We start from the raw sequence: 23,669 nt of genomic DNA, 5'->3' as shown, positions 1-23,669 counted from the left end.
TGTTGAAGGTGATCGTCTGTACACGAGGAAGTGATCCCACGCATCACTAATGAACATAGAACGTACTTCACCATTACGCATCTGCATTTGGCAAGTAATATTAATTGCTTCAGTAAAAGTAATGAATGAGTATAGATACACTCTGATGAATGCAACGTAACAACTGTCGCTTTGACAATATATAAAGTTTTTCGGTGTAGTTGCAAGAGACGGCAGCTGATATATTTGAAAAACATGCATTTACTTGCGCGGGTAATGTTACTTATAGGTGAGTAATTTGTTCGTATCATTTTATAATATTGACTCGCAATAATTTATATAAGTGGATAGACGTTGTTGACTTCACTACTTACAGAGAATGAATTTGTTGAGTTGCACCATTCAAATTTGAATAATTCCAAAACTTGAGTGATAGGAATTTTAGAAATCCATCGAGAGTTTGATTCTTTTAGGAAGTCGGGACTTCAACGTTTTATAACTTGGCTTTTTCCTTAATAAGGATATAACTACTTAGTACTAAGTGAGATAGTTCACATTTGCCTTAACGAAGTCATCTTTAATAACATGTCGCGTATTTGAAACTCAAACCCTTATAGCGGATTAATGATTTGTCAGTTCTGAGGGAAAATATTCAACAGAACTAATATTCTTTTTTGTTCACATATAGTGGCAGCAATACTTCACCAATCTATTGGTCTGAGTCAGATTAACGTTGATTTGTGTTCCACACAATTTGGAGCAAGTGTAAAGTAAACATTTTCTATTTTTTTTTTCATTAAATTTTGATGAAAATTGATACAAATAAAGCATCAATACAATGAAATATAATTTCAACATGAATAATAATAAACAGAATGTTGTAAAATATAGGTAAATTATATTTTGATAAACTTATTAAAAATGATGAAATGAAATTTTATGATTATCAAGCCGTATATGAACATGAAAATATAGTTTAAATAGTCATTTTTAAATTATATTTTTCAGAAGAGCAGGGGATATTCACAATATTTGGAAATTAAAAGCCGATAGTTGTACATCTGTACACAGCGTCTTGTTAGTTAAAATTACTAAAAATAATCTCAATCAAAAGAGTCAGTGCATTGGATCTCTGCAAATTACTGGTAATCAAAGTGAATACATTTTTCGTGTTTATTTGTAACAATCAAACAACTTTTATTTATTATACAAAGATTGTTTTATATCCATCTTCAAGGCTTGTTTCGATTAATTTGTGTCCTAGTAATTTCATTTCATGATGTGGTTAGTTCGCTCGAATCATGTTTATGTGTTATACGTTGCATAAATGCACTACGTATCCTGTTTTGCTGTTTAATATCCTGTTTAATAGTTGTATTTATGATTTCTTGTTGCGTTAACGAGGAAATATAAATGTGTTAGTCTCAGTTACGTATTTCAAATTTTGCATTAATAAATAATTTCCCTCAAAATAACATAGTTGGGATATGTTGATTTTTACCGAGATATCTACGTAGGTAACCAATATATCGGATATTATTTGAAATTAGGACACGATACTCACATTAGTGCCGTATTTGGTAATTTATAGTGGGTATTATCATGTACTATATCATGTAAAGAAACCAATTGATCAATATGTTTCAGCTGGATTAGTTGATACAGAACTGTGTGATTCCAAACTCAACGACTGTTTTCTTTTCGCCTCAAAAACTGTATCTGATAAATCTATTACTGACGGATGTAGTGGGATTTACCATCATATTATTAAAAATAATATTTTCCCAAATACTTTAACATATAAGACGGGGGTTGGTTACTCTTCTGAATTACAAATATTCAACATCCAGTTAATAAAATGAATATTAAACAACACAGGTAAAAGCAACAAATTAGGTATAAGCGAATTTAATTTGTCTCTTCCAACTTGAGTTTCCGTATTGTATTCAATGTTTATCAATATATTTGTATAAAATGCTTCGTATAGCAAATAGCAAGTTTTTCATCAAATTAGCACAGAACTTTGTGATTTCCGACCAAACGACTGTTTCCTTTGTACTTCAAAAATGTATCTAATGATTCTAATACTGACGGATGTAATGAGATATTCCCTAATATCATCATTGAAGGCATTATATTTACAATAAATATTACCTTTGAGACAGATGGTTTCTATGATCTTTTTCAAGATATTCACATTCCTTTAATTTATGTAAAAACAAGCAGCAAACAAGGGAAAACAACTACGCTAATGGAACATGGAATTTATTGTAATTTAGAACGAACGGAATAGTTATGTCTTTATGAGTGGTTATTTGTTAGCACGACTTAGTTATTGCTTTTATATTTATAAACAAAATAACTTGACACATTTTCGGGCTTTACCAAAATCGACGACATATTTGAAAAAAAATAAATTAGAACAAAATAAAATTAGTGTGGTTTTTATTTCATAAACTTCAATGCTGTCAATATTGTAATTGTGCTTGTTGTGATAATTGGTATTATTTAAATATATTGAATTATGTAAACTTTCAATAAGCTCATAAAAATGTTCAAATTACAACTACTGAAAGCAACACGCGCTCGCCCACAAATGAAGCAACTACTGCGTCGTTTGAACAAACTGGAGTTGAGAAAATAACAAAACCAACTACAAGTAGCGACGACTTTGGCAGAAAAACAAAGAAAATATTGTTCATCTCTACTATTGTACTTGGCATTCTTCTCGTTATTGCAGTGATCATCTTTATTGTCCTCACTATCAAGTAAGATTCAAATCACCATTGGATGTTGGATAAACATTGTACAGACAAGGACATTGATTTTAAAGAGCTAGCGTCCAATTTGTTTTCTATTGTTTTCAAATATGGAAACTCTCGGAATCTGCCGTAATAACTCTCGGAATCTTCAGATGTCCATATGGGTATTCGTATCACATATCAACAGAGCAGTTTTAACAAAAATAGATTTTTTTTTTTGAATATTATAAACTGTGTTAGAGAGGTATTATGTTTTGCTGATTCAAAAGTGGTTGAGTCGTTTGTACGACATCAGGGATCGGTATTAGTTGGTCAAAATAATAATCAAGAAACATTAAATTCATTAATTGTCGAACTTGCTTTCGTTGTCGAAATGTTCGCATCACTGTTGTATCTACAAAGCTTAGGCGCCAAAATAGTTGGATCTGCAAGAAATTCAGATACTACCGAAGCTTGAAAATCTATACTTTTTTTTATTATTTTAGGATGAAAAACAACAGGAATACAACTGCTATCCGGAATAATGAGAAACCAAGTATGAAAAATATATCAAAAGCTCAGTTTGAATGTGAACACGGAATCTACGAAAACAACACTATTAAACAATCAAAGACAACCAGCTCTACCGAAACTTCTGGATACGAATTGCCTATTTGTCACGAGCATTCTGCAATGACTTATCATCCCGATCCAAGACACCAGATTAAATACTTGACGAGCGATTCATTGCAACAACCTGATGGATCATCTGAATACGAGCCGACAAATTTTCACCTCTATCATGATATTGAATATTGACTTCACCTTATACCTGTTTATTTGTTGAACAATAACTTCAGTTTCTCTTCGTGTCATTGACTGCTCCAGACTATACATGATTGAGTATAGTCACTCTAGATTAAGTGATCAGATCTTGCTATAATAGAGTATATATAGACATACAAAATGATTATACACATATTTAACATATAACATTAGCAAACTGAGTAAAAACTCATTTTTGGGGTCTCTGGTAGTATGTGAAACAAGATGGCGGACACCTGAACATAGTATGTGTACCAGGTTAGGGTTAGACCATTATTTATTCCAATTTCCTTCATTTAGTTCTATTATGAGTTCGTGGACTAGCCAAGTGACTCCCGTAGTATTTGTACCTGCAATTAGGGCCTAACCCTAACTTGATGCACATACTACGTTCCGGTGTCCGCCATCTTATTGCACATACTACTGGAGTAACCTTTTTTTTCAATTTTTTCGAATTTATAGACTATTTTGATGTTTTATGTACTTTTTCGTGTATTTTATTTTGCCTTTTGATTTAATATTTGTTCTCATTCAACATGAAATTTAAATGAGCCAACTTAAATGTCTAGAGCAGACATAGAGGACTTTTGGGAAAGTATAGTGGGTTATCATTATATATTTGATATACATGTAGAAAAAACGAGTTCAGGCTCAAACAATTTTTTAAATAAATTGCTATATACATTCTGAATTTAGTTTAAATTTTTTTTGTTGTAGTAAATAAATTCATTTATATGAAATAGATATTAGAAAAATAAATTATAAATTGTAATTATAATTGTTATCTCGAACCATAACGTTAGATTAAGATTATTTTTATTCGCATAATAAATGCTTTTCTGCAACGATTATCCCACTGCATAATAATAAATATTAATAAAATGTATTGGCGATCTGGAATATTGTGGGTTTGCATGATCGAATGCTGGATCATTTACAAAAGTGGAAAGAAATTCTAGTTGCAAAGCGATCCTTATATTCAATCTGAAATAATAGAGCGGCACATCGTCCTTTCTTTCCCGGATCTGAATTAAAATTTATAGAAACTAAAAGAGCAACTTTAGAACAAACAAATATTAGAAAGAATGAACATAATTTATTGAGGAATAAATTGCATCAACAGAATTTGTTGATAAGAAATACAAGAGTGCAACAAACAGGATGTAATAGATCGTTTATTACTCTTGCGTGACTTCTCAATTTACGTTAAAGTATTTTGTTATCATGGTTTCGGTTTTTGATCACTTTGACGAGGCAATTGAGGTGCTTCTAGCTCAAAACATATTGACAAAATTTAGGGTTATAAATAAGATATTTTTTTATCTTTAGATACCACAGTACAATTAAAACGGCTATTCAGTGATGAATATTTATCCATGAACATTTATTAACATGTAATTTGTAAAATTCTGCTTCAATATGCTATTCTTTCTGTTAGCATTTAATTAAAATTATGAGACAAGTTATAATTGTGTAAATCAAAACAAAAATGTTGAAACATATTAGTTCATGGCAACAAGCTCGACAATTACCTAATGTGACTGTAGGTATGTTCTTAGATATACAATTATAATTTTGTTGGTTTGATTGATTAAGCTTCCAAAGTTGAAACACGATCACACCAGAGAAAGATCGCTTGCGCTCGATTTTTATCTCGGTAACTGGTCCTAGACCGCTAACCCAATGGTTATATCGTAATTAAGCAAACACAAGTTGACCAACGTTCATTTTTTATGGAATAGGGAAAATCTGCAGTTGGAAATGTAAAATCGTAAAGGATTGAAAAATAATTCAGTACGAAAATACTTTTGCTTGAATATCAAATAAGATGATAAAATATTTATCAAATATCCAAAACTATAAAATGGCACAAAAACATTAGCGAGTCTCATCAAAACAATGCGTCGGCCGATACACACCCAAATCAAAATGCAGCAACAAGACGGCAATAAATTGTAAGAAATATTTACACCTGAAATTGTTGTGAACAATATTAATGGACCAATAGATTTCACATCTTGATGACATGAAGGTGGTAGTAGTTTCCAGGAAAGGATTACTTTTATATTTTTTCAAATATCTTTGAGCCCTGTGGGGTTCTACATTTCATCCAATGTTTTTTGATGTTACAAATATTGCGCTATCACATGACATTTAACACAGCTGGTGATCACCGTTTGGCTAAGGCGTGACCTGTAACGAAGCTTATTGCGATTGATTTGGTGTTTGTTATGATCGGATATTTGATTTTAGTTTGCATGTGTACTGAAGTTAGTTATTAGATATCTATATTCGTTTTTTGAAGGTAATATACCAAGCGAATATGTCCAAACATCGCACAGATGGTTGTTCTAGTGAGACTTTATTCCGCCACGCTTGCCCGACGATCTTTCAGTCAATGTGCTGCTTAGCTTAAGCCTTACCGTACCAGTGTCGATGCCAGACCTTTGCGTCCAAATATTTGGACATTGCTCTCTCTCTCTATTGTTGCTCGCGAAGTGTACATACGGATTGTTCTGTTATTGTTTTGTTGTTCTTGATGATCATCATGTTAGTATTTCTTTTATTCTTCTTTTTGTGAAAAAATGCCTTTCTTCTTTATTTCTGGACCAATGGCTTTGAGATTTTCAGTGGTTTGAGATTATATTTTTATCTAGAAGTCTATTACATTTAATTATATCCAAAATATGTGTGGGCTTTTATAATATTTCTTTTTTATGTCCGATGACGTCATCAAAATTAAAAATTGACCTACTTGTGGTGGTTCCGCTTTTGCATAAATTAAAATATCGGGCTCAGCTGCGATATAGTGCCGGTATGGCTGCTTTGACAAATTACACTGCGTATCCATATATTCGACCATCGCTCTCTTGTTTCATTATATTTACATAGAATTAATTGTTTATGATTTGGCCATTTGAATTTCAAAGTACATATTCGTGGAGAGTAATCTAAGTAAATTAAAAATATCCAAAGTGTTTAGGTACAAATGAGCAATAAATTGAATTCAAAATTCTGTTTGGAAGATTGGGAAGATTCGATCTCAATCATTGAATAAAATTAGTCAGATCATGATGTCAAATAACGAACCTTAGTAAACTGTTGCAGGTGATCGTCTGTGCACGAGGAAGTGATCTCACACATTACCAATTAACATAAAGCTCACTTTACAATTACTAATCGTCAAGCAATATTCATCGCTTCAAAACACGTAATAAATGAGTAGTTACATGAATACTCTGATAAATGTATGCATAACAACTGTTGCATTGGCCGACATTTACGTTTTCAAATTTATACCTTGGGATAACCAAATAAAGTTCTTCGGTGTAGTTGCAAGAGACAAAGGTGGCATATTCGAAAAACATGCATATCTTTGCGCTGATATTGTTACTTATAGGTGAGTAATTTGTTTGTATCATTTTTGATCAGTGACTCTCAAAATGTATATAAGTGGATACGTGTTGTTTACATCACTACGGATAGAGAATGAATTTGTTGAGTTAAAATGCCTCTTTTAAATTTGAATAATTCCGAAACTTTTTAGAGTGAGTAATATGAATTCTAAAAATCCATGGAGGGTTTGAGTCTTTTAGAAATTCGGGATATCAACGTTTTATAACTTGACTTTTTTTTTTAAGTACGTAACTAATTAGAAATAAGTGAAATAAATGACATTTGCAGTGCATATATCCGTACGATACGTATACCTAATAATATTATCGCAAATTTAAAAATCAAACCGTTAGAGCGGATTTATGACTTGTCGGTTCTAAGGAAAAAAATTCAACGCAACTAATATTCTTTTTTGTTCACCGATAGTAACAGCAACATTTCATCAATCTATTGGTCAGAACCGGATAAACGTTGATTTATGTTCTACACCTAAACAACACACAAGTGTAAGGTAAAACATTTCTCTATTTTTTTTATTAAGTTTTGATAATAATTGATACAAATAAAGCATCCAATCCAATAAAATATGATTTTAACATAAACAATAATCAACAGAATGATGTAAAATATAGGCTAACTTTATTTTGAAATCAAATTTCATGATTATCCAGACGTATATGTACATGAAAATATAGTTTAAATAGTCATTTTTAAATTGTATTTTTCAGAAGAGCAAGGGATTTTCACATTATTTGGGAATTGAATACCGATAGTTGCACATCTGTTAACAGCGTCTTGTTATTTAAAGTTATTGAAAATAATCTCAATCAAAACAGTCAGTGCATCGGATCTTTGAAAATTACTAGTAATCAATATGAATACATTTTTCGTGTTTATTTGTAACAATCAAACAACTTCTATTTATTATAAAAATATAGTCCGCCTTTAAGGCTTGTTTCGATTAATTTGTGTCTTGGTAATTTTTTTTCATCATGTGGTTATTTCTCTCAAATCATGTTTATATGTTATACGTTGCATAAATGCACTACTTATCTAGTTTTCAATAGTTATCTTTATGAATAGTTGTCTGCTGTTGCGTTAATTAGGAAATACAAATGTGTTAGTCTCAGTTATGTATTTCAAATTTCACAAAAATAAATAATTTACCTCAAAATTACATGCGATAATGTACCCACCATTCACCATATAAAGAGTAATAGAATGTATCACTTTATTTAAAGAAAAACGCAGATACGAGGGATATGCGTTTTTTGCCGAGGTCTCCAAATAGGTAACCAATATATCGGATATAATATGTGAAATTAGGACCTGATACTCATGTTAGTGACGTATATGGTAAATTATAGGAGGTATTATCATGTACTATCATGTAAGGGCGCCAATTCATCACTATTTTTCAGCTGGATTGGTTGATACCGAACTATGTGCTTCAAAACTCAACGACTGTTTACTTTTTGCCCCAAAAACAGTATCTGATGAATCTATTACTGACGGATGTAATAGGATATACCAGCATAGCATTGAAGATAATATTTTTCCAATTAGTTTGACATATAAGACAGGAAATGGTTACTCTCATGAATTTCAAGAATACAGAATCCATTTGATATACCGGATCATAAACAACACAGGTGAAAGCAACAAAGTATGAGAGAATATAATTAGTCTTTTCAACTTAAGTTCTTCGTATTGTATTCAATGTTTATCAATCTATTTATATGAAATGCTCCGTATAGCAATTAGCAATTTTTTTTTATCAAATTAGCACAGAACCAATCAAACGACTGTTTCCTTTTTACTTCAAAAATGTATCTAATGATTCTATTACTGACGGATGTGCTAGAATATTTCCTCATATCATCATTGAAGGCATTATATTTACAATAAATATTATCTATAAGACAGAGGATGGTTTCTATGATCATTTCCAAGATTTTCGCATTCCCTCAATTTATGTAAAAACAAGCAGCAAACAAGGGAAAACAAATACGTTAATGGAACATGGAACATGAAATTTATTGTAATTTAGAACGAACTGAATAGTTATGTCCTTATGAGCTGTTATTCGTTAGCACGACTTAGTTATTGCTTTTATATATTATAAACAAAATAACTTGACACATTTTTGGGCTTTACCAAAATCAACGACATATTTAAAAAAAATAATTAGAACAAATAAAATTAGTGTGTTTTTTATTTCATAAACTCCAATGTTGTCAATATTGTAATTGTGCTTGTTTTGATAATTGGTAATATTTAAATATATTGAATTATGTAAACTTTCAATAAGCTCATAAAGATGTTCAAATTACAACTACTGAAAGCAACACGCGCCTGCCCACAAATGAAGCAATAACTGCGTTATTTGAACAAACTGGAGTTGAGAAAATAACAAAACCAACTACAATTAGCGACGACTTTGGCAGAGAAACAGAGACAATCTTTTTCATCTCTACTATTGTACTTGTCATTCTTCTCGTTATTGCGGTGATCATCATTATTGTCATCACTATCAAGTAAGATTCAAATCACTATTGGATGTTGGATAAAAATTGCACAGACAAGGGCATTGATTTAAAAGAGCTAGCATCCAATTTGTTTTCTATTGTTTTCAAATCTAGAAACTCTCGGAATATGCCGGAACAACTCTCGGAATCTTCAGATGTCCATATGGTTATTCGTATCACATATCAACAAAGCAGTTTTAAAAAAATGGATTTTCTATTTTGAATAATATAAACTGTGTTAGAGAAGTATTATTTTTAGCTGATTCAAAAGTGGTTGAGTCGTTAGTACGACATCAGAGATCGGTAGTAGTAAGTCAAAATCATAATCAAGAAACATTAAATTCATTAATTGTCGAACTTGCTTTTGTTAGCATTGTCGAAATGTTCGCATCACTGTTGTATCTACAAGGCTCAGGCGCCGTAATAGTTAGACCTGCAAGAAATTGAGATACTACCGAAGCTTGAAAATTTATACTTTTTTTATTATTTTAGGATGAAAAACAACAGGAATACAACTGCTATCCGGAATAATGAGAAACCAAGTATGAAAAATATATCAAAAGCTCGGTTTGAATGTGAACACAGAATCTACGAAAACAACACTATTAAACAATCAAAGACAACCAGCTCTACCGAAACTTCTGGATACGAATTGCCTATTTGTCACGAGCATTCTGCAATGACTCCTCATCCCAATCCAAAGCATCAGATTGAATACTTGACGAGTGATTCATTGCAACAACATGATAGATCATCTGAATACGAACCGACAAATTTTCACCCGTATCATGATATTGAATACTGACTTCACCTTATACCTGGTTATTTGTTGAACATCAATTTTAGTTAGACAGGATTGAGTATAGTCACTCCTGATTGAGTGATCAGATCTTGCTATAATAGAGTATATATAGACATAAAAAATGATCATACATATATTTAACAAATAACTTTAGCAAACTGAGTTAAAACTCCTTTTTTGTTATCTTTAGTATGTGCAACGAGATGGCGGATACCTTAACATATTATGTGTACCAGGTTAGGGTTAGATCATCATTTTATTCTAATTTCCCTTTATTTAGTTCTATTATGAGTTCGTGGACTAGCCAAGTGACTTCTGTAGTGTTTGTACCTGAAATTGGAGCCTAATCCTAACCTGATACACATACTACGTTCCGGTGACCGCCATCTTGTTGCACATACTACGGGAGCACACCTTTTTTTCTCAATACGTATTTTAGAGACTATTTTTATGTTTCATGTACTCTTTCGCGTATTTTATTTTGCCTTTTTATTCAAAACTTGTTCTCATTTAACTTGAAATTCAAATTTTTTTGGCAAGCAATATTCATCGCTTCAAAACACGTAATAAATGATTAGTTACATGAATACTCTGATGAATGTATGCTGTTGCATTGGCTGTTGCATTGGCCTACATTTACGTTTTCAAATTTATACCTTGGATAACCAAATAAAGTTCTTCGGTGTAGTTGCAAGAGACGGGAGCTGGCATATTCGAAAAAACATGCATAGCTTGGCGCTGATATTGTTACTTATAGGTAAGTAATTATTTGTTCGTATCATTTTTCATCAGTGACTCTCAAAATGTATATAAGTGGATACGTGTTGTTTACATCACTACGTATATAGGGAATGAATTTGTTGAGTTAAAATACCTCTTTTAAATTTGAATAATTCAAAAGTAGTAATGGGTGAGTAATAGGAATTCTAGAAAACCATGGAGGGTTGGATTCTTTTAGAAATTCGGGACTTCAACGTTTTATAACTTGACTTTTTTTTTAAAAAGTACGTAACTAATTAGGAATAAGTGAGATAATTGACATTTGCAGTACATATAACTGTACAGTACGTATACTTAATAATATTATTGCGTATTTGAAACTCAAACCGTTAGAGTGGATTTATGACTTGTCGGTTCTAAGGAAAAATATTCAACGCAACTAATATTCTTTTTTGTTCACCGATAGTGACAGCAAAACTTCACCAATCTATTGGTCAGAACCGGATAAACATTGATTTATGTTCTACACCTAAACAAGGCACAAGTGTAAAGTACAACGTTTATCTATGTTTTTTATTAAGTTTTGATAAAAATTGATGCAAATAAAGCATCCAATCCAATAAAATATAATTTAAACATAAATAATATTCAACAGAATGATGTAAAATATAGGCTAAATTCATTTTTAAATTGTATTTTTCAGCGGAATAGGAGATATTCACAATATTTGGGAATTTAATACCGATAGTTGCACATCTATTAACAGCGTCTTGTTAATTAATATTACTAAAAATAATCTCAATCAAAACAGTCAGTGCATTGGATCTCTGAAAATTACTGGTAATCAAAGTGAAAACATTTTCGTGTTTATTTGTAACAATTGAACAACTTTTATTTATTATAAAAAATATAGTTTTGTATCTGCCTTCAAGGCTTGTTTCGATTATTTTGTGTCTTAGTAATTTTATTTCATCATGTAGCTATTTCTCTCGAAACAGGTTTATGTGTTATACGTCGCATAAATGCACTACTTTTCTAGTTTTAATAGTTTAATAGTTGTCTTTATGATCTCCTGTTGCGTTAATCAGGAATTACAAATGTGTTAGTCTTAGTTATGTATTTCAAATTTTGCAAAAAATAAATAATTTCTCTGAAAGGTACAAGCGATAATGTTCCCACCATTCAACATATAAACATTAATAGAATGTTTCACTTTATTTGTTTATTAAAACGAAAGATGCTTGGGATATGCTGTTTTTTTGTTGAGATCTCTACGTAGGTAACTAATATATCGGATATAATATGTGAAATTAGGATAAGGACCCGATACTCACATTAGTGTCGTATATGGTAAATTATAGCAGGTATTATCATGTATAGGCACCAATTTCACTATGTTTCAGCTGGATTAGTTGATACAGAACTGTGTGATTCCAAACTCGACGACTGTCTTCTTTTTTCCTCAAAAACTGTATCTGATGAATCTATTACTTACGGATATAATGGAATACACCATCATATCATTCGAGATAATATTTTTCCAATTAATTTGACATTTAAGACAGGGGCTGGTTACTCTTCTGAATATCAACATTTCTACATCCTGTCAATATACGTGATATTAAACAACACAGGTAAAAGCAACAAATTAGTTATAATCGAATCTAATTAGTCTCTTTCAACTTGAGTTCTTCGTATTGCATTCTGCAGTAATCTGAATAAAATAATAATATAACTGTAAAAACTGTGAACATATATTACATAAAGAAGTAATTTGTATACTTGCTAAGCTGCAACAATATTATAATGTGCCAATTCTGTAGAATAGTACAGTATATACATTATTTTAAATATACAATACATTGGCATACTCAACTAGTTAATAATCTCTTAGGGAATGTAATTTTAGTTTATCGAATACGAAACAAACGCGCTTTTCAAATGAAAATTTTCAAATATTTAATACCATAATTTCTTATAAATATTTTTAATTGAGAGGCGATTTTTGATATATGCACATACTTGAATTTAAAAAGAGTAAACTGTACCTATTTGTATAACCTAAACAAACTACAGTAAGGAATAGTGTACCCACCACATCTAACGATCACGCAACAAATTCAGAGAATGGATCGACTGCTACTCAACCTGGTAATTTGATGAACAGTACACAAAATGACATAACCTTAATTCCACTGGCTACGGATAAAGAAGATATAGAAACACTCAACGGTCATGATGGATATTGTAAAACAAAAGATATATACTTTGATTATTTTTTTGGCAGTCTTGCTTTGTTTAGGAGTACTCATTATAATCATCCTAACATTGAGGTAATTTGCATAAAAAATTACAGTGCCGTCATTCGATTTTTTTTTAATTCTGTATGGTTCTAGCCTCAAGTCTTTACAAATAGCGCTAACTTCTTTGGAAAAATTGTAATAACTTGGCGAATAACTATTTATAAACTGTAGGAAGTATAGCTCAGTTCATATCAATCATACAAGATAAATTTCAAGTGTGTGAGTATAAAAGACTCCTGAACCAATTTCAAGCAAAAGATTGATATCAACGATAGTCTAAACAGTAGTACAACTTGTTCTTATTTTTTTAAGCTCTTGTTATCTCTGCCATATGTGTTTCAGATTTTATCGCACACTGACACACTATCGTCAATTATTGTCTACAACCTCGAAAATGTCTCTGGAATCTGAACCGCAGCAAGAGATGGCAGCGCAGCAAGATAACGAAGTGCAGCAAGAGAACAAAGTTCAACAAGAGAACGAAATTAACAAGAGAACAAAGTCCAGCAAAGGAAAGAAGAAGCACAAGAAGCAAACAACCCCGAAAACATTGAAGCTATGTATAGTGTCGTCAACAAAAACACAAAAACTTAATAAAAAAAACGCTTAGTCGAAGAAAGAAATGGTAAACAACGTGCTTTACAATATGTAGATGCATTTATTTAATCTCAAAACACTCAGATTTGATTATTACTTCGGACAACACAAAACGTGCTTCTAATATATAGTGTTACTAGCGTAACAGCAAACTTTATCAATACACAAAATGATGAAAACTTTGATCTGTTACACTGTTTTCTTTTATCCAATTGTTTTTTCTTTCTTTGAACACTTTTGTACATATATCTAGGTTTTCTTTTCACGTGTTATATAAGTGACTTATATATACTGTTATTTATCATTCAATAGCATTCATCCTATCTCAAAAACACTTGAATTTAACAATACAACTACGGAAAACGAGAAGCGCGCCTCTTAATATTTAGCCCAACCGATGTATACGCGTTTTTTATATTTCACAAAATCTTTTCGAACTAAATTTTCAAAAACTTCTGAATGTAACACTATTTTTTTCCTAAATATTTTTTATACATAGTAAGGCTTTAATTTGTACTTATATTTGCTTATTGTTCGTACTTATATTTGTATATTATATTTGCATGTAAGTGACGCATAAATGAGTTTGATTTTGCTCAAGGATAGGTTTCCATATGAACCTTTAAAGAAACTTATTCTGGGAATGATTCCAATTTTCAGAATAATTCTTGTACAATCACTTATTAACGCAAACTGTGACGCAGAAATATGTTATAATCACAAAGTGAATGAACAGCATGATTCATCATATTTGCTCAAGTGACTGATTAATCATATAATGGCTGGTTAACAAATATTCAAATTTGAACTGTTTGTGGGTGAAGCTCTTTTGTGATTATCGTATTTTATTGAAGAATATGTGCTGTTGTAACTCTTCATTATATTGCGTGCCACTCTTGTTGTTAAATAGAGAAAAAAAACATATTGTAAGCAATGCCCGTAGAATATTGCATCCAAATTATATTCTATCGAAAATATTCTAATAAAAAATGGAGTAAAAATGCTTACAAATACGACGATGACGCGATCAACAGGCGCCCATATGTCAGTTGAAAGTGTTTTATCATCATTAGGACACCCAAAAATACCATTGTTATTTTCCACCTTGCTTCGAATCAACGCCCATATATCAGTGGAAAATGCTTTATCAGACATCAAGACACCCAACAATACCATTGATATTTCCCACCTTGCTTCGAATCAGCGCCCATATGTCAATGGAAAAGGCTTTATCAGACATCAAGACACCCAAAACCCAAAAATACCATTGATATTTCCCTCCTTGCTTCGAATCAGCGCCCATATGTCAGTGGAAAAGGCTTTATCAGACATCAAGTCACCCAAAAATACCATTGTGTTTCCCACCTTGCTTCGAATCAGCGCCAATATGTCAGTGTAAAATGCTTTATCAGACATCAAGACACCCAAAAATACCATTGATATTTTCCACCTTGCTTCGAATCAACGCCCATATGTCAGTTGAAAACGCTTTATCATCATTAAGACACTCAAAAATACCATTGGTATTTTCCACCTTGCTTCGAATCAACGCCCATATGTCAGTTGAAAATTCTTTATCAGACATCAAGACACCCAAAAATACCATTGATATTTTCCACCTTGCTTCGAATCAACGCCCATATGTCAGTTGAAAATGCTTTATCATCATTAAGACACCCAAAAATACCATTGCTATTTTCCACCTTGCTTCGAATCAACGCCCATATGTCAGTTGAAAATTCTTTATCAGACATCAAGACACCCAAAAATACCATTGATATTTTCCACCTTGCTTCGAATCAGCGCCCATATGTCAGTGGAAAATGCTTTATCAGACATCAAGACACCCAAAAATACCTTTGATAGCAGATACGTTGATGATACGTTGTTGTTGTGCCCCTTTATTAAACTGCATCCTTGTTGCTTTTAAATAGCGAAAAAATTATATGACGATAGCATATTCAATCCACACCAAATTTTGATGCATTAATTACTAGATTCAAATAAAAATTGAGTATAAATGCTTACAGATTACGTAGAAATACGACGAAGGCGCGATCAACCAGCGCCCATATGTCAGTGGAAAATGGTTTATCATCATCAAGTCCTCTTAACTGCCTTTAAATTTCCCATCTTGCTTTGAATCAGCGCTCAAACAGCGCCCATATGTCAGTGGAAGATAGTTTATCATCATCAAGTCACCTAAATTATCATTGGCGGAGCGAGCTGTTATGATTTGGAAATACCGTTGTTGTTGTTGTTGTTGTTCCCCTTAATTATACTGCATGCTACCCTTGTTAAATTGCGACAAAAACACATGTCGATAGCATTGCTGGTATTTAATTCAATCCACACCAAATTTTTGTCTTTTAAAAATATTCTGTTGAAAATAGTGTAAAAATGCCCACAAATTACCTGCAAATAGGACGGAGACGCGCTCAAACAGCGCCCATATGTCATTGGAAAATGACTATCATCATCAAGGCACCTAAATTACCGATGGTATTTTCCATCTTGTTTGTAATACGCAGCGATCGGCTATGTTTTAGAAATTCCGGAATTTTTTGTCAAGCATATGCTACTGAATATATTAAAATCTTGGTGGGACTGTGAATTTTTAGGGACACGTTGAGCCGACCGAGCTGGCAATAACACCAAATAAATTTAGGCAATGAAACCAGAACATATAAAAAAAAAACTCGATTCGGTTCGGTCCCCATTTTGAAATTCGATTATGTTGAATAAAATTATGAAGTTAAAGCAGTAGTAAAACTAGTGTATTTTTTCATGTCGTTGTTTAGTACTGTAAGATTAGCTTATAAAAGTGCAGATAATTCAGTTGCGGATTCCTTTGTTAACTAGATCATAAGCTACATAATGCCTGGAATGATTTTATTCATTTTCATTGTTGGACTTCTAATCCAAACATCAACTTCATGGTATAGGTAGGTGAATTTGACATCAGGGTTATGAAGACAGTATTCAAATGAGGACAGTTTTTATTATTTTTGCCGATTCCATTGATGTATTTCCTAAATTGTGTTGGTAACGATTGAAAGCTTCTGTAATTGTTCAACTGTAATGCAAAACATGCATTACTCTTTGTACCTTAAGCGACAATTAGGTCATAACAACCCCTGGTGATATGACGTCATAATTTTATTATTGACCTGCGCGAAATACGAAATTTTAATTGCAACAAGATAGTACGAGTAGATTTGATAGTAAGTTAAATTGAAAAAAACTAGGAATTAAGAATGTATTAAATCATCACCAGACCAACAGAAATCCCTTACTTATAAGACTTGTTCATAATCACAATAGAAGGCGGGCATTGACCAATTATCGATACATAAAATGTTCCTCAAATTATTAAAAATTGGATAGGTTAGGATTTTACATATTTAACCCCGGGTTGAAGATAATCATATGGCGAACTCGCCCCGTTACCAGTTATTGTCTGGATCTCGATTAATCCCATTAATTAGTTATTTGTTTCATATGCATGTACTTGTTGGCTATGGCCTCCTGCGGCAGCGAAGAGTTCATGAATCCTCTCTCACATAATTATGTCCCGCAAGGGATTTGAACAAGCGAACCCAAGCAGGTGTATGCTGCCGAGCGTGTATACCGATACGAAATAGTAATAAATATACTAATTTTTAAATTGGTTTTAGTCGAGGTATTTTTTTATCCTTTCAAAAAAAGGCATTATTACGGTGAAATGTCATTTTAAATTTTAAAATACCGATTAAAAAGGTAGCGATTCTCAGAATTAAACAAATTTATTCATTTGACCGTATTTTTGTTTTAAACTATTTTAATCTAATTTGGGACAAAAAATATTAACCTGGCTAAAACAATAAACAAATATCAGTTTTGTAACCTTTTAAACAGGCTTTATTCTGAAGCCTTTACAATTCAAAGGACGGGCCCCTAGGCTAAGGGTAAATCCGGCACTGCTCACCACAGACTTCATAATGTGTTCTACAATGAGCGATATCTGTATTTCAAAGCGATTTTATTTTACAGAACAACCTATTACAGTCCAATGGAATGGGGTGTGAAGACAAACTATTTCCGTTCAGTGGAATGGGATTCGAAGAAAACCTATTACCATCCAAGGAAAGGGAATGTAAAGAGTAAGAACAATCCGCTAAATTTTTCAATTGACAGCGCTCAAGGAAATTCCAATTTTCCTATTGACCCGAAATTGGGAAACCGATTCTACAGTTGCTAGCTGGTTTTATACGTGTGTTAATGCATTATTTACTTGGTGCTTCCGTAGTACGTGTACCAAAATGGCGCACAACCTGAACATAGTATTTGTACCAGGTTAGGTCCATCGGGTTGTGTGCCATCTTGGTACACATACTACGGGAGCGCCATTTATCTATGCTCCATTGAGGCATCATTTTGAAATCCTGGATGTCGGAGTCCAGGTCGGTACAGATTTAATTAATAAGATGCCTAACTTTTAAATTAAATTGAAACAATAATTTCAGACGACTAATCCGCAAAAATAAATCATTTTAGATAGGAGATTGAGCCAGTGGAACATGGTAATCTGGAGTTGAAAAACTCGAAGTAGCGAGTGCGCATCTCGATAGATCTTGTGCTCATGAAAATACTCATGCAAAACGAAAACGCATAGAAAAATAAACTTAGAAACGTTAATATCGTGATAGATTTATATATTCTATATATTCATCTTGCCGGAGCTAGCTAAAGACAGACCATGTAGAACATGTATCTCATGATTGACGTTTATATACACAGGATTCCTATCTGATTCTGCAGACGAAGATTTGGCAGATTTTTCTTTCGAATAAGAAGCTAAAGCAACTCCAAAAAAATTGTTTTTCAAGTATAGATATGAACATTTCGTTGACTTGCACAATGCTGTTACATGTTTCTTTTGCTTGTGTATATTCTTAGTCTCTTCTCCGTGTAACGTTTTAATATGGAAATACATTCATTACTGCAACATTCGTTATTCAAATGTAAATCGAATAGATATCAAATAGGAAGAGAATTTACATCATTACAATTCCCAGAAAAAATATATTGAAAGACATTCACGTCCAGCCAGTAAAACCAGCCAGAAAATTACCGTGCAAATTACTGCGACATTCAAACGCAAATTCTATAGAGATCAAATGAGAAGGGCATTTTCTTTATTCCATGCCTAGAGGGAATGTAAAGAAAGAAAGAAAAGTCGTCAACCACACTAACAAGATGGTACGGGCTTTCTGAATTGACTTGGCAATCAGATAAGGCCCAGGCTTGATTTTAAAACCAGCCAGCAAAACATCGGGCAAATCATCATTATTAATTCACCTACTTTCATAACGTTTTTAGCACGGTTGCCTAAATATCGCCACCAGCGAAGTCGAATTTGTAAAAATGATACAGCCTTGTCACTATTGATTTTGCCATTACAATACTTAGCAATGCTCAGATGACACGGAGGTTTCATATCCAAAGCATAACAAATTCGGGCCCAACCACAGAGCTCAACAAAATTCCAGAAAATACCCTTCTAGCCACTCCTTGCACCAGGCCTGCCCAACCTTTTTTGTTTCACGGGCCACTTCCACATGACGAAATTCAATACGGGCCGGAAACGTTTGTACCAAACTTTAATATCAGCCAAGCTGATTTTAAAAGAATTTACATATTACCTAAAACGCAAGATTATTTCGGTAGCATAAATTAATCAAGTTAATAATTATTTACTGGTTACCGATTAGTGCTAGCAAAATATCCAAATATCAGCAGTTTACTATTCGAATAGCCTATTTGACTTGGATTCTTTGGGGGCATAAGGACGACAGGTAAGAGACAAGGTATTTCATGTTTATATCTCGAAAAAGGGAAGTCACGGAGCCAGCTTTTGACTATATGACTAACCACGGCCTCGTACTCCCATCACCGGTCCAAGTCAGATATTGAAACCGTTATTTGTCTCAAATGTATGAAATTGTATGGACATTGCCTGAGATTAGGATTTTAATACGGATACAGATTTAATAAATAGACATAATGACGCATCTGGGCTACTTTAAGAAGTCTTGTTAAAATTACTTAACACATGGCGCACGATTGCCGCTTTTTTCGTGTCGGGGGTATGGAGCACAATCGGTGTTAGCCGAACGATATATTTGCTGACTTGGTGGGCTGGAGTTCGTTTGCTTAGGATTTCGACATCAAATTGCTAAGTATTTTTGCATAGAGATTCGAAACGTCGTAAAATTACACCGACCAACTATAAGCGGACGTGCACTATTCTATACCCAACGTGAACAATCCTGGATTTGGTAAACCCGCAAGACATACTTCCCAAATTTGATTCGGCATTCAACCTATATGTTAACATACTAGAAAATATATGAATTTTGATTTAAACGGCAAAACCGCACGACTGCTTCTCCTCCCAAGAACAATTAAAAAGCAAATGTGCATAATACAAATTTTCCTAAAGTTCCAAGATATTACAAGCATCTACGAAAACAATATCATTAATAAACAAATACAACCAGAACCAGCTATACTAGCCGCGACCTGTGGATACGAAATACCTATTTCAGACGTTCATTCTGAGACGACTACTCATCCAGATCAAGTGGGATACTTGATAAGCAATTGAAACAACCTTATGGATCATCTGAATACGAACCGACAAATTTTCAGTAATTCTCAGAACCTGGAATAGTCAATAGTGGCGTTGTATTTTTTGCATATTTCATTCCTGTCCCCACCTCACTACGCTATACAAAAAAAGGTCACTGCGACGTCACAATTACATCAATGCGGGAGAAATATCTGGCTTCGGCAAGGTATATTGCGTGATTGTGGCGCAGTACTGACGTAAATTTGGGATGACGTAGTTAGGTGGGTCTCAGGAATGGCATATGCAAAATACGCCACGCCCATCAGAGGTACTTGTGGTACTAAACTATACCTAGACCCATTTACGGCAGTCGTTCCATAGTTTCAGCTTGTTTCGGAATGTAGTTTTAGGGAAATTGTGGATAAAATATTTTGTTTTACGTTTTCTCGCCTTCGTTTCCATATATTTCAGCATTTTTCTCTTTTTTAATCATTTAATCTTTTCATTTTCAATACATAATTTGTGGATAGTATTCTAAATAAACTAAGAAGCCCACAAAATGTGTTCGGGATCTTATGATGGATATTAATAATTAAAAATTTAGTTTGAAAGATTCGATCTCAATCATTGAAGTACATTAGTCAGATCATAATTTCAAACCTTAGGAAACTGTTGCAGGTGATCGTCTATACACGAGAAAGTGATCTCGCACATTACTAATAAACATAGAACGTACTTTACAATTACGTATCTGCATTTGGCAAGTAAGATTCATCTCTTTTGTACACGTAATAAATGAGTATAGATACACTCTGATGAATGCAACGTAACAACTGTCGCTTTGACAAAGTTTCACGTTTTCAAAATTTATACCCTGGAATAATCATATATCTAAAGTTCTTTGGTGTAGTTGCAAGAGTCGGGAACTGACATATTTGAAAAACATGCATCTTTTCGCGCGGGTATTGTTACTTATAATAGGTGAGTAATTAGTTCGTATCAGTTTCTTTTTCTATTAGTGACTCTCAATAATGTATATAAGTGGATAGGTTTTATTTACTTCACTACGTATAGGGAATGAATTTGTTGAGTTTAAGTGCCTCATTCAAATTTGAATAATTCCGAAACTTTTTTGAGTGAATGATATGAATTCTAAATATCCGTCGAGGTTTTGAAAAAATCGGAACTTCAACGTTTTATAACTTGACTTTTTTAACGAGTATATAACTAATTAGTGCCACGTGAGATAGTTAACATCTGCACTTACATATAACTGCTCGCATTCTTAAAGGAGTCATCTTTATTAATATGACGCGTATTGGAAACTCAAACCCTTAGAGCGGATTTATGGCTTGTCGGTTCTGAGGAAAAATATTCAACATAACTAATATAGCTTTCTTGTTCATCTATAGTGGCGGCAATACTTCACCAATCTATTGGTCAGAACCAGATTAATGTTGATTTATGTTAATGACAATTAAAACATCTATTCAGTGATCTCCTTGAACATTTTATTAACATGTTATTTGTAAAATGTCGCCTAAATGTGCTATTCTTTCGAATAGAATTTAATTAAAAACATGAGACAAGTTATGGTTGTTTAAATAAAAAAAATGTTGAAACATATTACTGTTAGATCATGGCAAAGTCATTATCAACTAACTAATGTGTCTGTAGGTGTGTTCTTAGATGTACAATTATAATTTTTGTTGACTTGATTGGTTAGGCTTCCAACGTTGAAACAAGATTACACCAGAGAAAGATCGTTTGCTAACGATTTTTACCTTGACATTTGGTTTTAGACGGCTAACTCTATGGTGTAACATCTTGACTGAGCAAACACAAGTTCACCAAAGTTCAATTTTTATGAATTGAGAAAATCTGCGGTTGGAAAAGTAATATTGTATAGGATTGAAAAATATTACAATACCAATAAACCCAAAATACTCCGGAATACTTTTGTTTGAATATCAAATAAGATGAGAAAATATTGAACAAATAATCAAAACTAAAACACTACCGAGTCAGAAAATGCGTTGCCCGATACATACCCAAATCAAAATGCAGCAACGAGACTAAAACAAATTGTAACCAATATTTACACCTGAAATTGTTGTGAACAAAATTAGTGGACCAATCGATTTCAAATCTTGATGACATGAAGATGGTAGTAGTTTCCAAGATGAAAATATTTTTATATTTTATCAAATATCTTTTAAGCCCTGTGGGATTCGACATTTCAACCAATGTCTCACAAATATTGCGGGATTACGTGACAATCGACACAGCTGTTGTTTCCTGTCAAGCTAAGGCATGACTTGTAACAATGCCCATTGCAATTTGGTGTTTGTGAATGATCAAATATTTTAGTTTAGTTTGCATGGGTACAACAGTTAGTTATTGGTTCTCTATATTCGGTATATGAAGGTAATATACCAAGTGAATATGCCCAAACATCGCACAGATGGTTGTTCTAGTGTGACTTTATTCCGCCACGCTTGTCCGACGATCTTTCAGTCAATGTACTGCTAAGCTTAAGACTTACCGTACCAGTACCAATGCTGGCCTTTGCGTCCACATATTTGGCATTGCTTATTCTAAAAAATATGTGTGGCCTTTAAGAGATTTGTCTTTTTGTGTGCGATGACGTCATCAAAATTTAAAATTGCCCTCCTTGTGGTGGTTTCGCTTTTGCGTAAGTTAAAATATGGGCTCAGCTGCAATACGGTGCCAAAATGTGACCAATTGCATACCCGTACCATTTCGTGTCCATATATTTGACCATCGCTCTCTTGTTTCATAGCATTGTTCATAATTTGGCCAATTCACTTTCAAAATACATAATGGGTGAAGAGTAATCTAAGTAAATTAAAAATATCCAAAGTGTTCAGGAACTAAATTAGCAATATTTCCAATTCAAAATTTTGTTCGGAAGATTCGATCTCAATTATTAATTGAATTACATTAGTCACATCATGATTACAAATTAACAACCTTAGTAAACTGTTGCAGGCGATCGTCTGTGCACAAGGAAATGATATCACACATTACCAAGTAACAAAAACGTACTTTTCAATTACGTATCTGCATTTGGCAAGACATATTCATCGCTTCAGTACACGTAATAAAAGAGTAGATACATAAATACTCTAATGAACGCATGCG

At 32.9% G+C, this 23,669-nt stretch overlaps 1 protein-coding gene across 1 annotated transcript; it reads left to right on the top strand.

The window, feature by feature from the left end:
• The first annotated feature begins 216 nt into the window (after positions 1-216).
• LOC144425790 (uncharacterized) lies at positions 217-3,545 on the top strand. The gene is made up of 6 exons (XM_078115454.1): positions 217-268; positions 668-749; positions 988-1,124; positions 1,627-1,722; positions 2,522-2,747; positions 3,227-3,545. The coding sequence occupies exons 1-6, from the start codon at positions 235-237 to the stop codon at positions 3,537-3,539; spliced, it is 888 nt and encodes a 295-aa protein (XP_077971580.1). The 5' UTR covers positions 217-234; the 3' UTR covers positions 3,540-3,545.
• Positions 3,546-23,669: the final 20,124 nt, after the last annotated feature.

Source organism: Styela clava, chromosome 1 (assembly GCF_964204865.1).
Source record: "Styela clava chromosome 1, kaStyClav1.hap1.2, whole genome shotgun sequence".
Taxonomy (NCBI): Eukaryota; Metazoa; Chordata; class Ascidiacea; order Stolidobranchia; family Styelidae; genus Styela; species Styela clava.
This window is presented reverse-complemented; position numbering and strand designations above follow the sequence as displayed.